Raw genomic sequence first — 14068 nt, forward strand, 5'->3', positions numbered from 1 at the left:
TCTGCCTTGGTGACTCCTTTCCCTCATCACAGGTCCTCCAAGGTGGGAAACAGACCAAGAAGGAATGAGTGGGTCTGACATGACTCTGCAGTCAGCCGTGGGACTTGGGAGCTGAAATGACTAGGTATCTGGGAAGACTGAATCCCTGAGTAATACCAAACTCTAGAGAGATAGGGTCTGCTCTGTATTTAAAGATTAATAAAACTCAGAGGAAAGGTCTGAGAGAAAAAAAGATAGTCTTTTTTTCATTATTTTTTGCACTGAATCTAACCAAACAGTTAAAGCAGAGACTCTCTAACAGGCAGTGTGAAGCATCCCAGGCATGAAACAAACACTACAGATACTCTATTATTGTTTTACTACAGATGCTCTATTATTGTTTAACACCTCGCTCTCAGAAACTATAAATCCCTCAGACGAAAGTAAGTTATGATAAAGAGGATTTGAATAATACAACATGCTTGATGAGGCAAAAAGGCAAATAAATCCCAACAAGCAGTGACTTATTGTTAGATTAATGATGCTGAAAACAGTCTCTTTTGATATCACGGTACCCCGAATGGCATGTCAATTTTCATGAATCAAATTTTCAACACATAAACATCTTTAAAAATAAGGAAAAAAGGGGCTTCCCTGGTGGCGCAGTGGTTGAGAGTCCGCCTGCCGATGCAGGGGACACGGGTTCATGCCCCGGTCCGCTCTCCACAATGGGAGAGGTCACAACAGTGAGAGGCCCATGTCCGTAAAAATAAGGAAAAGTTTGGTATCTCATTATATGCAACTCTGAATTAGCATGCAACAACACAAAAATAGAGACCTAGTAGTAGATATCTTATTTGAGAACATAATTATAACAGCTCTTTAATGAAATATTACTTTGGAATCTACTGGGTATTATACAAAAAAGGATAATCTATTGTGAAAAGGTAGGTTTTATTCTGTGATTGTACGGGCAAAAATACTAAATAATCCCATGACTTTGATAACTCTCTATTGACTTTAAAATACAAATAAATAACATATATAGAGAGGAAAATGAGATAACAACATGAAGAGAAAAGATCTCCTCTTCTAAGCAGAAACCAAATCACTCCCCTCAAAAAGATCACTGTCTAGGGAATTCCTTGGCAGTCCAGTGGTTAGGACTCGGCGCTTTCACTGCCGTGGGCCCGGGTTTGATCCCTCGTCGGGGGAAACTAAGATCCCACAAGCTGAGGGGCCAGCAAAAAACAAACAAACAAATATAAATAGATCACTGTCTATATTTTCTATGCCACGCAAAAGAATTTAATGAAAGAAAAGTATTAGTTTTTTTTAAAGTTTCAAAAGCTCAAAGCAAGAAAAACTTAGACACTGCAGAGAGTCATTAATAAAGTGCTGTGGTGTACCATTTCATCTGCACCATTTTCTCTTTTTTTTCAACAGTGTTTGTCAGGACATCCTTCTTAGCCCCTCACTTTTTCTGCCTTGATAGCTAGCCTGTCTGCGATCAATGCTATCCTCAGTCTCTCTCTTGCCATCTTCACTTTCCTGTTTCCTGATATCTTCCTCAGTCCCCCGGAAATTGTTTGCAGAGGAGCTGTGAGATACCCAGACCAGCTCCTGGAATCATCTCTGCCAAATCTGAAGACTGGGTAGGGGTGGGCCTGGGGCTGGAGTTCAGACCACCTGTGAGAACTCCTGGCAGAGATTCACCTGTACAACTAGTTGCAAGTTTCTGCAAGGCTTTGGCAAGATCCAAAGTACTTAAGCGTTCTCTGGTTCCACTGAAGGCCTGGAATCCATGCAGTCTCTTCTGCCAGAGCCTTGCTGGGGCTTATCCAAAGTTTCCTCCCATTGATGGCATCTGATCTCATTGCCAGGATAGGATGTGATTCTAGTAACCAGCCTCTTGAATATGTACAGACATTCCCAAAGGGATGGAGGTGCTTAAGCCACGCTTTGAATTGGTTTCTACAGTCACGTTGCTTCCTCTGTGAAGTCTTGACCATCATGCTTCTTTTCTTCTTATCCTATAAAATTAATCATGAAATTGTACAGGACAAAATAATTCTAACATCTTATTCCTAAGGAGAAACAAATATTATTAAATATATATATATTTTTTAACATCTTTATTGGAGTATAATGGCTTTACAATGGTGTGTTAGTTTCTGCTTTATAACAAAGTGAATCAGCCATACATATACATATGTCCCCACATCTCCTCCCTCTTGGGTCTCCCTTCCACCCTCCCTATCCCACCCCCTAGTTGGTCACAAAGCACTGAGCTGATCTCCCTGTGCTACGCGGCTGCTTCCCACTGGCTATCTATTTTACATTTGGTAGTATATATAAGTCAATGCTAGTCTCTCATTTCGTCCCAGCTTACCCTTCTCCCTCCCCGTGTCCTTATATATATATTTATTTTTTTAAGTGCCAATGTAGCCATTGCCGGGGCATTTAAAACTCTTATCTACAACACTGCCATTTTCAGGAAAGATCCAACAGTTGATGTGATTCCCTTTTTTGAAACTTTCACTGGTGGGTTGCTGCTTTACTTTAAGCATGATAACCCTAAGAAAACTTCCAACGGAATCACCATTCTGAAGCATAACATATTTCACACTTCTGGTACCCTGTAAAAACATTTGCATTGCACTGGAAAGCAGCATCTGGAGTAGATCTATTTCCTCTTCTAGTTCATTTTCAAGCCCTATTATCAAAAATCTCTTCTCTAGAGATTTGGAGAATGCTACTCTTGGTATGGAATTTACAGGTGTTCTTCCCTCAACTTCACATTTCTCACAAAGACGTTTGTAACAACAGCTGGTCACTGCTATGCCTCAGTGTGACCTGACGTTCACTTTCCATTTGAGGGCAAAGGAGGGAGACAGAGATGAGGGAGTGAAAAAGAGAGCTGGCTTCCCCAGCCCCCAGAGCTGCTAGACAGTGCTGCTCTGTTCTTCCCTACTGCTGCCTGCACATTGGTCGTTTCTTTCAACTTTCGCTACTGTGTTAAGCATAAAAGAAAATCCAAATCTGTTAGGTATTGCAGGCTCTCTGTTACATGTCTTTACCCACATTTATCTTGCTCTGTTTTTCCACAACCAGGAGAATATAAACACAGAGCTTATTACTAAACTTTAAAGATTATTAAACACAGGAACTAGATCTACATTTCCAAAAGGAGACTGATATTTCTTCAAAGTGCCAGACCAGGGCCGAGTGTGGTACATCATTAACAGTCAATGATGACAGTGAAATATATATATTTGACCCTGCTTGGCTGCTTCTGTAGTGGATACTTTATGGGGTGACACCAGCCAACGTGTGACCTGGTGGATGAATGCAGCCAAACAGGTTTAATTAGATCAGAGACACAAAGGGCTATTCCCTCCTTCGATAACAAATAAAGCAGCTGTAAGCACCTTCAATAGCGGTCGAGAAACAAAGGCAGCAAAACAGAACCATAATTGGTCCTTCTCCTAGCTGGCCTGTGATTTACCTGTAACCTGGAAGTGGCAGCTGGAGCAGGAGGGAGCAGGAGACTCAGCTAGAAGCCAGCTGCAGAAGATGAATTGCTTGGGGATGGGGAGGAGGGAGGTAGCAAAATCTCTGTTTTGTAGCCCAAATTTACTCAACTATTTGTTACACATCATAGAAGGCTGCTAGGTTTTAGCCTGCTGCTCCCAGACCTGGTCCTGATTTCACCAGCTTTGCACGCTAGGAATCCCATAAAATAAATCACCCCCTACTCCCGGATCCCACAGACAGCTCCGCGGGGGTAACACCACCACAAACCGGCTCTGGCCTTAGTACAGGGCATCCTCCAAGCCCAGGGTGGGAGGCGAAGCGGGTAGGAGGCAATGGCAGGCGACGGTACTCTGACTTTTCTCCACCCCCGCGCGCGTTAGAAGCGTCGATTTTTGGATCCAGGTCTAGCAGGGATTAATTGTCAGGCAAATCAACAGTTTACCCCACTTCAGAAAGGACGAAAGATTGAGCGGGCGGACAGGAATCTCCCCCTGCCGAAGGGCTCCTACCTTCTCCCTCTTCCTCCTCCGTCCAAGATAACAAGCTCAAGCCAAAGCCTGAGCATTTCGCCAACTCTCCGTTTTCCAAATGGCCCAGGAGCCCAGACAGGGACCACAAGGTGGTGGAGGAGGGAGTGAGGGAAGGGAGTGGGCAGCAGGTGCTGCAAACAGCTTCGCCTCACAGCTCCGCACTCAGCTCGCGCATCGGTGCACCACCGCCTTTCGGTCCTCCTCCTCCCGGCCTGGCGCAGTCTGCGTGGCGTTGCGTTTGCCCTCCTCCAGCTCCGCGGAGTGCAGGTGCTTGGCGAGCTCCCGCAGCGCCGCTGCACGCCCGAAGTGGTCGCTCCGCTTCTCCATAATCAGGTCCTCCAGGCTCTGGAACTCGAGCTCGTGGTTGCGCTGGGCAAAGAGCTGGATCTGCACCCCATAGGGCTGCTGGCCGAAGCGCGGCTCGTCGCCGATCTTGAACCCGCGCTGGCCTAGGCGGCATCAATCGGGTGAAGCTCTCGGAGTGGCGTCTGCTCAGCTCGCGCTGCGCACCGTGGCGCTGGGGCTCCGCGGCTCGTAGCTGTAGATGGTTCACCACACGGCTCGCGTCGGGTGGGAGGCTGTTGCTCACCTCCAGCCGATGCAAATGCACCTGGAAATTGCCCAAGTATACAGTCCAGTTGCGGGTACTGCGCCTGCCACACGAACTCCCCCAGGTCGCCAGGTCGGCATTGTTGAGCAGGTTCTCGGGCGTGTAGGTGCTCAGCGCCACGGAGCCCGCGCAAAGCTTTTCTGGTAGATGCAGTCGTGGCGGTAGAACTCGGAGCCCCCCACCTCGCGCAGCCGCGGGTCAGAGGTCCACGTCGGGGGCAGCGGCTGCGGCTCCACGTCCTCATCATCATTGGAGAAGATGTAGGAGACTCCGATGTGGGGCCCGTCGGGTCGGCTGTGGGAACTTCCTAATAATTTAGGCGGGTCATTTTCTCCGCATGGTTTCCCATCACACTGCAGACGCAAAATCACACCGCCGAGGGAGGAGAAAGCGGAACCGCCACTAGGGTCATTGGCACAGGTCTTCGGACAGGGACTGAGACCACCCGCGAGAGGTGGAGGCCGTGGGGAATTCTGGGGAGGGGGGCGCTGCACCCTGAGACTTCTAGGGGAGTTTGCAAGTGTGGGCTCCGCAGTCCCTCTCCTGGCGCGGTGGCAGCGAGGCTGGGCCGGGGGAAGGGACACACGTCTTGCCCTTACAGCTACATTGCGCCTCAAGACTTGAAGGTAGGAGGGCACTGCCTGTTCACACCTTCCCCTCCCTCCTGCTGGGGCTGCTGCTCCCCCTCAACCTGCTCTCGGGGAGGTGGGGCTCCAGAAGGAGAAGGAAGCAGCCTTGCTGCCTGCCATTGGCAGCTCCTGCTCAGCCCTGTGAGCAACAAGCACCACATCAGGAGAGCTGGGGTTGTACGTAGATCCTGCTCCCGGCTTCCCCAGGGGAAGGAATACAGACTATTAATACAGGGAGGTCTGTTGTGCCTCAGCTAACAAACTGCCTAGAAGGTAACAATTGTATAACTTTCCCCCTCAACCAGACTCAAAATGTACTTTCAAAGGCCAAAGCGTTTTTCACTGCGGGCACTCCTGTCCCTCCTCTTGCACATGTGCCTGAGCGGGCTGGGAGTTCTTGGGTGAGCTACAGACCTCCATCCTCCTGGTAGTTCATGGTGATGCCACTGACTGTCCCCTGTTGTTGCTGGCAAAGATGAATCAACTCTTAAACTAAATGAGGCCTGCAGGATGGGTACCCTCCAGGAAGATACAGTGTAGAAGCCTGTGAAATCCATGGTACCTACCAGGGAGAAATGTCTCCTACGTGGCCATATTGCTGTCCACCTACCCCACTTCCAACACTGCCCAACAGGTACTGGACCAGTGGTTCACTAGGTGAGTATGGCCCTCTCCTCAGCACAGTGGTGACTTGCCCACTGCTAGCTGTGTGTTTGAGAATGTGACCAAATCTTTCTGAGCCTCGGTTTGCTCCTCAAAGTGGGGTGGTAGTGGATAAACCTCATAGAGTCCTCCTTGTAGGGCCTACTGGATCACCTATGGCAGGTGCCTGTCTGGTGCCTGGCTCTGCAGAAAGGGCTGCTTGACATGCCGGGGTTGTTCCTCGTTATTATTTTCCCCTCCCCCATGAAAGGCCATCTGCCACACCCCACTGGTCTGTGGCCTTCCTGAGTTTAGAAAAGCACATGGAAAGAAACCTGCTATTCCAATGCAAAGGTCTGAGATTCTATCTTGCTGATCCTGGTCCTTGTCCTTGGTGTGGCCAGAGTAGGGATCTCTGTGGGCAGGATGAGAGACCCCAGGCCCACTCAGATACCTGGCATGGTTCTGGCTGAAGTTCATTCATTCCACAGTAAATATTAAGCATCTACTACATGCAGGCACTTTCTGAGACACTTAACAAACTCAGTGAATGAAGCAAACACAATACCTAAGCCTCAATATAGCAGAAGAGTCACAGTCATACTAGACATCATTTGCAGGTCCTGCCCACTGTACATCACATGTGATGCCCTCATCTAGATCTGCAAGCACCCTCCCATATTCTAACTGGGATGATGAACCACAGGACCAACTAAAAACCTGAGTGGTGTCTGGGCCCAGAAGAAGGGCCTCCTGTCCCCACAAAACAGATGGGGAGAGTATAGGGGCTGTGTGTAGGGAGTGACTGGCAGAACCTTGGATCTCACACAATCTTTTGATTTCCCTGGGAGGGCTGAGGTCTGGAAGCTTCTGCTTCAGAACAGGAGGAAAGAGAACTGTATATGGGGTCCCAGGTCCCTTGAGAATCAAAGGGGAGGATGGGTTGAGCATCCCCTGAAATAACCATCCCCACCACAGTCCCATCTTGATCTACCTGGCCCCCTCCACATCCACCACTCCTGACACCCACCATCAGGCCCAGGACAGGAGACGTGGGAGGAATGTGCTCACGGGTCTGCCTCCATCCTCAGTCCTGACTCCCAGATGCATGGAGGACTGAGGTGGGAATGCATATTTGGTCAACAAGCACAAGAAAGGCCTCAAAAGATTCAGGATTCAGGCCAATGTTTCCAAGACAATGAAAATTAATCTGTACAGAGGCCAACAAGGTGCTCATTAAGCCCAAAGTAGTCAAGATGTTAAAAAGTGCCAGCCCTAAATTAGACAGTCTCACCCATATCATTCACCCCAGTCTCTGGAAGTATGTTGTTTTTCTTTTCCCATATAGTCAAGAGTACTACACTTTGGCCATCACAGACCATGAGTGAGGCCAAGGTCAAAGCAAAGGCCAAGGTCCCAAAAAGCTCCCCCAAAGACTCCAGGAAAAAAGCTTTTGTCTATCAACTTTGAGGATCAAAAATGGTACAAAACTTGGACTACTGCCTGCCTGGGCAGATATCTCCCTATGCAATATATAGAAATACAATATAAATTCCATCCCCCACCCCCACTTACCACTAAAGAGAGATAATCATATAGTTTTTACCCTGAAATATGTCAATGCAATAAATCATGTTAATATTTAACTGTCCTTGCCATTATGGAATAAACTCTACTGGATCATGATGTATGTCTTTTAAATACACAGCTGGATTTATTTTGCTAATATTTTATTCAGAATGTTTACTTCTCTAATCACGTGTTAGAGTGGGCTAATGTTTACAATAGCAAAAAAAAGTGAAAACAAACAACGCCCATCAGATGGAGAACAACAGAATAAACTATGGTGTAGTATACTATGGAATGTTACTCAGCTTTTTCTTAATTTTGAGAGGTCCATTGACTAACCCAAAGAGATAGCCATGATATACTCTTAAATGAATACGGCAAGTTACAAAAAGTCTATATATGTGTGTATATATGCTTATATATTTTTGAGCAAAGAGAAAGATGTCGAAAAATACTCAAAGTGTTGGTTAATGTTGGCTACCCCAAGGAGTACAGTGGAGAAGGGAGAGACCTGAGAGGGGAGGAATATATTAACTTTTTCTTTATTCACTCCTGGTTTGTTTAGTGATTGCAAGCATAGTATTCTTTTTGTAATTTTTTTTTAACAAAGGTAGGATGGTGGTGGGGGGAGGAAACACCAGTTATCTATTAAAAGTGATGTCAATTAACATCTGTTGAGAACTAATAAATAGCTACAATTAATACATCCAAAAATGAAAATAGAATAAAATTATCAAAAGCAAGAAGAAGAATCATTATGAAGTTCATTTACCTGAAAATACAAAGCAATCAATCTGGAACCAAAGTTACATAGACGTGGTCTTTCCCAAGTGCATTAAGCAAGACATCTTCAGGAAGAACTAGTTTTTCATTTACAACTAGCACAAAATTATCAGTTCATGGATATGAGGACAACGAAGGATAAAACAAAGAGAAAATGAGTCAAGTCCATTTAAAGGAAAATATTTAAGGAATAATTGTACCCATCATACATACACAGATTAGCTGAAAAAAGCAAAATATTACAGAAATCATTGAAGCTTGGGGAAAAAAATGACATTCTGAATAGTCAGCTTGTCATCTTCACTAAAGAAAGAGGGGCAAATTTTTTCCTAGTGTGTTATTTTATATTTTACACCGTAAATAGACAAGTCCTTTTTACTAAATAGATCACAAAGGAAAACCAACCACCTTGACCGATCGCCACATATGAAACAATTTTAAATGAAAACTTACAAAAAGCTATCAACATGGAGCATGGGGCCGGGTGGTGGTGGGGGAGCGATAAAGTTCTCATACTCAGAAAGTTGCAGTTACTCACAAAAGTAAGAAATGTTTGTAAAACTTGAAAATATTTACATAATCGAATTTAAAAAAATTGTCAAAGGGCTCATTGTCTCTAGAAAAGCTGTGGTTTGCTATTTCACCGAGGAGATAAAAATTTAATTTTTGTCAGCTCTGTGGTGGTTAAAGGAGAATAGTACAGAAAGAAATGCGTACGAGTCTGCCCAACAGAATTTTTGTCCTAAAAGTTTTTGACTAAGTTTACGGTTATTCAAGTACTCTTTCTCTCAGCTCTTATCAAATCCTTCATAAAACAAAATTTCAGGACACAAAATAAATCAGTAGCCGAATCGCCATGGGCTCCGTTGGCTGCCCACTTCCCCGTCTCCCGCTCGCCCCGTCCCTCTCCCTGGAGCTCAGGCGCTGGAGACGAACGCCCGCCCTTCCCGAAGCCACCTTTCCCGCCCGGCTCGCCAGTCTCTTACCTGCCGCTCCGAGTTGCTGTTGGCACGTGGGTCAAGCCCCAGGCCCCGGGGTCTCCTGTGAGGCCGGCGCCGCCCGCGATTCCCCGAGCACCTCGCCGCGCTTCGCTGCCTGAGGTGAAACTGCGCCCGGCAAAGCGCTGCGGCCCTCTCCTGTCAGCGGCCGCCTCATGGACGCCAGCTCTCCGCCTCAGCTCGGCGTGAGCTCTCAGCTCTGAAGTGAGCGCTCAGCTGGGATGCGAACGCGGCCGGGGGCGGGGCCTAGCGGAGCATGCGCGGAGGGCGAGGCCGGAGGCCGTAAGGGCAACCCCTGCCCTGCGCTCAGAGAGCTCCCAGCTTCCCCTGTGGGGGGGCGTTAGATATCACTGGCCCGCGTTGCCAGAGCCCAGTTGAGCGGCACCTGGGAACCCGTAGTTCCCAGCCTCCCGGTGGCGCCGCCTTCGCGACGGGGCCGTCGCACCCTCCAAAGAACGGGCAACCCTGCCCTCTCCACAGTTTATGGGTGATGAGCAGCTTCGAGAGAGAACGGAGACCAAACCGTGCTCTGCGCGGAGGTGAACCCTGGCTCTGCCCCCCTGTGAGGTTTGGGCATTCCTCTTTTCCTCAGGGGCCTCTGACTGGTGGGGTCCTTGGTATTTTGTGAGGAAGAGGAAGGGGAATTCAATAGATCTCCAGGCCCTAGATAGTTCAGCTCTACCCCCAGGGGTGAGGTCGCGCTGGGTGATGCTGTTGTCACGTGCGCCCATTTCTGAGCCAGTCCTCCTGCTCTGAGGGCCGGAACGTTCCTTTAGATGCTCCCCCTCCCCCACCTCAATCACCTCAGACGCACAGGTGAGTCATTGGTCCTTATAAATGTCAGTTATTCTTTCCTTGATGCTGAGCTGTAATCTGTAGACTGCTTGAAACGCCACAGTTAGCTGAGGTGGGAATCGGGGATGAGGTGCAAAAAGCAGCCCTGGGGTTGGGGGTGGGGAGGGAAGAGAGAGAAGGCCGACTGTGTTGTCTAGAATCACCGCTGAAATTCACCAACGCCGGCCCGAGAGCCTGAGGTGAAGCTGTGACACTCCTTCTGTCACTGCCAGGTTGGACAAGAAGTAATGCGGGGTTTTTTTGGTTTTGTTTTGTTTCCGGTACGCGGGCCTCTCACTGTTGTGGAGCACAGGCTGCGGACGCGCAGGCCCAGCGGCCATGGCTCACGGGCCCAGCCGCTCCGCAGCATGTGGGATCTTCCCGGACCGGGGCACGAACCCGTGTCCCCTGCATCGGCAGGTGGACTCTCAACCACTGCGCCACCAGGGAAGCCCAGTAATGCGGTTTTGAGAGCTAGTCAGCAAGGCACAGAAAGCCCCCATATTAAAGCCTCATTGAAGGTCCTATTTCCCCCATTTGCCTCCACATAGATCCTCTTCCCTTTAACTCTTCTTTCCCTTGCATCATAGAAGAGCAAGCCAACTGTGGAAGATATCTGGACGTACGTTTTCCTCATGGGCTGTAAGAAGACGCAAAGCAATCACTGTCACATACTCTTCCTGGTTAGTCTTTCCTTCCATCAACTGAGACCACCTTTTGTGGTCATCCGGTCTCTAATGAGAAGCCTAATGAGAAGTGATTGGAAATAGATAACCCAAATTACTTCAGTCAAGCAACCTGTTCCCTGGTGTTTCTAAGAGAGTTTGGTCTGGTAAGTCCTTTGAATCTACTTCAGGACTTTCTTTCTTTTATTTCCCCCCCCGCCAAAGTTAGTATGAATTTCAGAATTTTATGGGAGATTGAATATGAAACCATTTCCAAAAGCCAGTGTCTACAGTGAGTGCTTGAAAAGTTAGAACTAGAGCAGCTTTGAATACTATGGCTAAAATGGCAGGGTGAAGGAGTGGTAGATGGAATTTTTTGGTGATAACTCCAAAAAGTTAAATTACTCTAAAACGGATCTGTCTATGGTGATGGAGGCAGAGTAGTGATTACTTTGGGGGAATTGACTTAAGGGGGCAGGAGGGAGCCTCCTGGGTTACTGGAAATGGTCAGTATCTTGATTTGGTTAATGATTACAAAGGTTAACATAGGTGCAAAAAGATTTGTGTGCTTTACTGCATATCAATTCTAAAACTTTTTTAAAAATTTTATACACACAAAGAGCATTACAACATGATCATGATTGGAATCTGGAAACTTGGGTTTGAATCTCAGTGTCACTCGCCAATTACCAGCTATGTGAACTTGAGCAAGTCTCTGAGCCTTCTTTTTTTCATCTACCTAATATGGGTGATGTTACCTCACAGGATGGTTGTAAGGGTCAAATCAAATTATGTTTGCAAAATACTTAGCACTAAGCCTGCTAAATAATAAGTGCTTGGGAAACAGTACCATTGTTACATTATTTTTCTTACACTCACATTTACTCTACTCCTCTGGTCTTTTAAATTTATTTTAAATATTACTTTGTACCACTGAACTAATAACATTCCTTTCCCCCAAAATAACAAAAGGCAGTCAGAAGTGTCAAGTGTTGGTTTTCAAACTAGTTCAGGTGGCAGGACTTAGAAATTAGGGTAGTCATTGTGGAGCCCTATGAAATATTGATGGATTTAATTCTCCCACATGGACTTGACACAAATTTACTAACACTAAATTTGGCTATATTTTGTTTATGCAGATCTCCCACATATTAAAAAATGTATTTTAAGAAATAATATGTCTGCCTTTTCCCTTTTTTTTAAATTTTATTGAAGTATAGTTGATTTTGCTTTTTTCCTTTAAAATTTGTTGGCAACTCTTCACAAGATAGAAAGTATCAAACATTTAAGAACAATTCACAAAATGCAAACCTTTAAATCCATTCTTCCTGAAAATTAAGAAACCACTGTAATTGTTCAGTTTTAGCAGCAGAGCTCTTTAGTGGGCAAAAGCAACAGGCAAAAAGCACATCTGTTTGTCTGGCACAGACACTTTAGGCACAGACCTCTTCCTCAGTTCTCTACAGAGCTTGAAGGTACTTGGTATTGACAATGTAAATTCTGTAAAAGACATTTCGACTGGGAAAGGGGGGAAAATTAAGTTCCATTTGGAACTTTCTACAGGTGGAACCCTAGTTTATTTCCAACCCATTCCCTCCTAGTTTATTCATATACTCCTGAACACATATACTAAAGTTGATTATGAAAAAATTTAAATGCACAGTATATTGCAAGAGCATTTTTCCCTGAGAGAGCTGAAAAATCACTATTCAATTCCTAATTGCAACTCACCTTTAAGATCTGATCTTTGAAAAAGTACTTCCAGCTTGTATTATATTTTCTGATTTTGTCCTAATTAGAGTCACTGCTTTGTATATAGTTAATGACTCCATCTTTGCTCAGTTGTATTAAGTTTAAGAAAACTATGTTTCTTATTACTAGTATCAGCATTTCCATTTTCTATTCATATTTATAAATGGTGATAAAAATGTAATGAAATGTTCAAACAGTCATATAAACAAATACCCATAAATGAAGATGCTGCCAAAAATAAACTCTTGACTGGTAGGCTGTGCCATTGTGTAAGAGCTTAAAACATTCATTCACCAGCAAATGCAAGTATGTCACAATTCCATGTATTAAAAGATGACTAAGGAATGGCATTGTAAAAGAAACTCTAAGTTGATCTAAAGTTGAAACCACAAACATTGATGACCACCTATTTTGCACTCATTGTTGACACATTTTTTTCAAAGACAGTATACTAAAGAAATTACAATTCTGTCATCATCAAGGGTATTTACTGTACCCAAATACAAACATGACACCACTGACCCACCACTAATACGAAGTTTGAGTCGATTCTCCAGTGTTGTATGGGTTTTATTGAACCTACAGGTCCCCTTAATCAAAGCACCTACGTACTTACAAGGGAGTTAAATATTAGGAGGAGCCATTGGCAGCAAAGGGAGCATGATTGGCCTTTACAGAGAATGACCACACAGTCATATGGTTTGGTACCATAGCCCTTATCAAGTAGCAATGAGTAAAGGGAAGAATACAGTAGAGGTGTGTAAACTGTCTTTATTTTCTTTCATATAATGGAATACCCCTAATTTCTTTGAATCCAAAATGGCTTCAGACAAGAGATGAATTTTTTTTAAAGATAATTGAATTATAGCTTTGTTGATGTGAAATATAAAGAGTTTTCAATTATAAAAAAAAAAAAAGAGGTGAGAGGAAGAAAAGTGAGGGGAAATAAAGGTTTCAATTGGACTCTATCCCACACATCTGAAGCCCATGTCACAGTTTCTCTAGGTTGAGTGAACCAAGCCTGAGGCGCAGTGTGAAAGGAACAAAAAAGGAAGTCGAGAGGCAGAATTCAGCAGAAGAAAGGGAGCGGGGCATTTTCATGTTACGTTGCCAACCTAATAATTATAATGAAACTTCATTCAGGTGTAATTTGGCTATCTGACAATCTCATCTATCTAAAGTACAGCAAAGAACCAAGGAAATAAAAGAGATGGAAAAAGACCTCTTCAGAAATAAAACAGAGATCACCAAAGTCCATGCCCTAAAGATCAAGCCCATTACTCCTAGAGATTCATCAAAGCCCTTTCTCATAGGTTATTAATGCTTACTTGGATTCGATTTTAAAGGACCTGGCAGTCCGGTTTCCAAACTCATAAAAAATTAAAATCGGTAAACTAGAAGTGGGAGGAGAAACTGTCCCACGTGGGCATGCAGATGGCAGTAAGAAGACTGGAAGTGTATAAGCGAGACAGAGATAAAAAAAGGCATAAAAATTGACTTAATGATCAAAAAGCACCGCAATTCAGTGTCTTTAGCCTAG

The 14068-nt window shown here is 45.2% G+C and overlaps 1 protein-coding gene and 1 pseudogene across 1 annotated transcript; both read right to left on the minus strand.

Annotated features, from left to right (window-relative positions):
- Positions 1-1418: 1418 nt before the first annotated feature.
- MBD3L1 (methyl-CpG binding domain protein 3 like 1) lies at positions 1419-1991 on the minus strand. Its single transcript, XM_007472309.1, is given in 6 exon segments — positions 1419-1527; positions 1529-1563; positions 1565-1806; positions 1809-1903; positions 1905-1955; positions 1957-1991. Coding segments are annotated over 6 exon segments (567 nt in total).
- Positions 1992-4208: 2217 nt separating this feature from the next.
- Positions 4209-5005, minus strand: LOC103086936 (protein FAM84B pseudogene; annotated as a pseudogene).
- Between the last annotated feature and the right edge of the window lie 9063 nt (positions 5006-14068).

This window comes from Lipotes vexillifer, unplaced genomic scaffold (assembly GCF_000442215.2).
Source record: "Lipotes vexillifer unplaced genomic scaffold, Lipotes_vexillifer_v1.1 scaffold469, whole genome shotgun sequence".
Taxonomy (NCBI): Eukaryota; Metazoa; Chordata; class Mammalia; order Artiodactyla; family Lipotidae; genus Lipotes; species Lipotes vexillifer.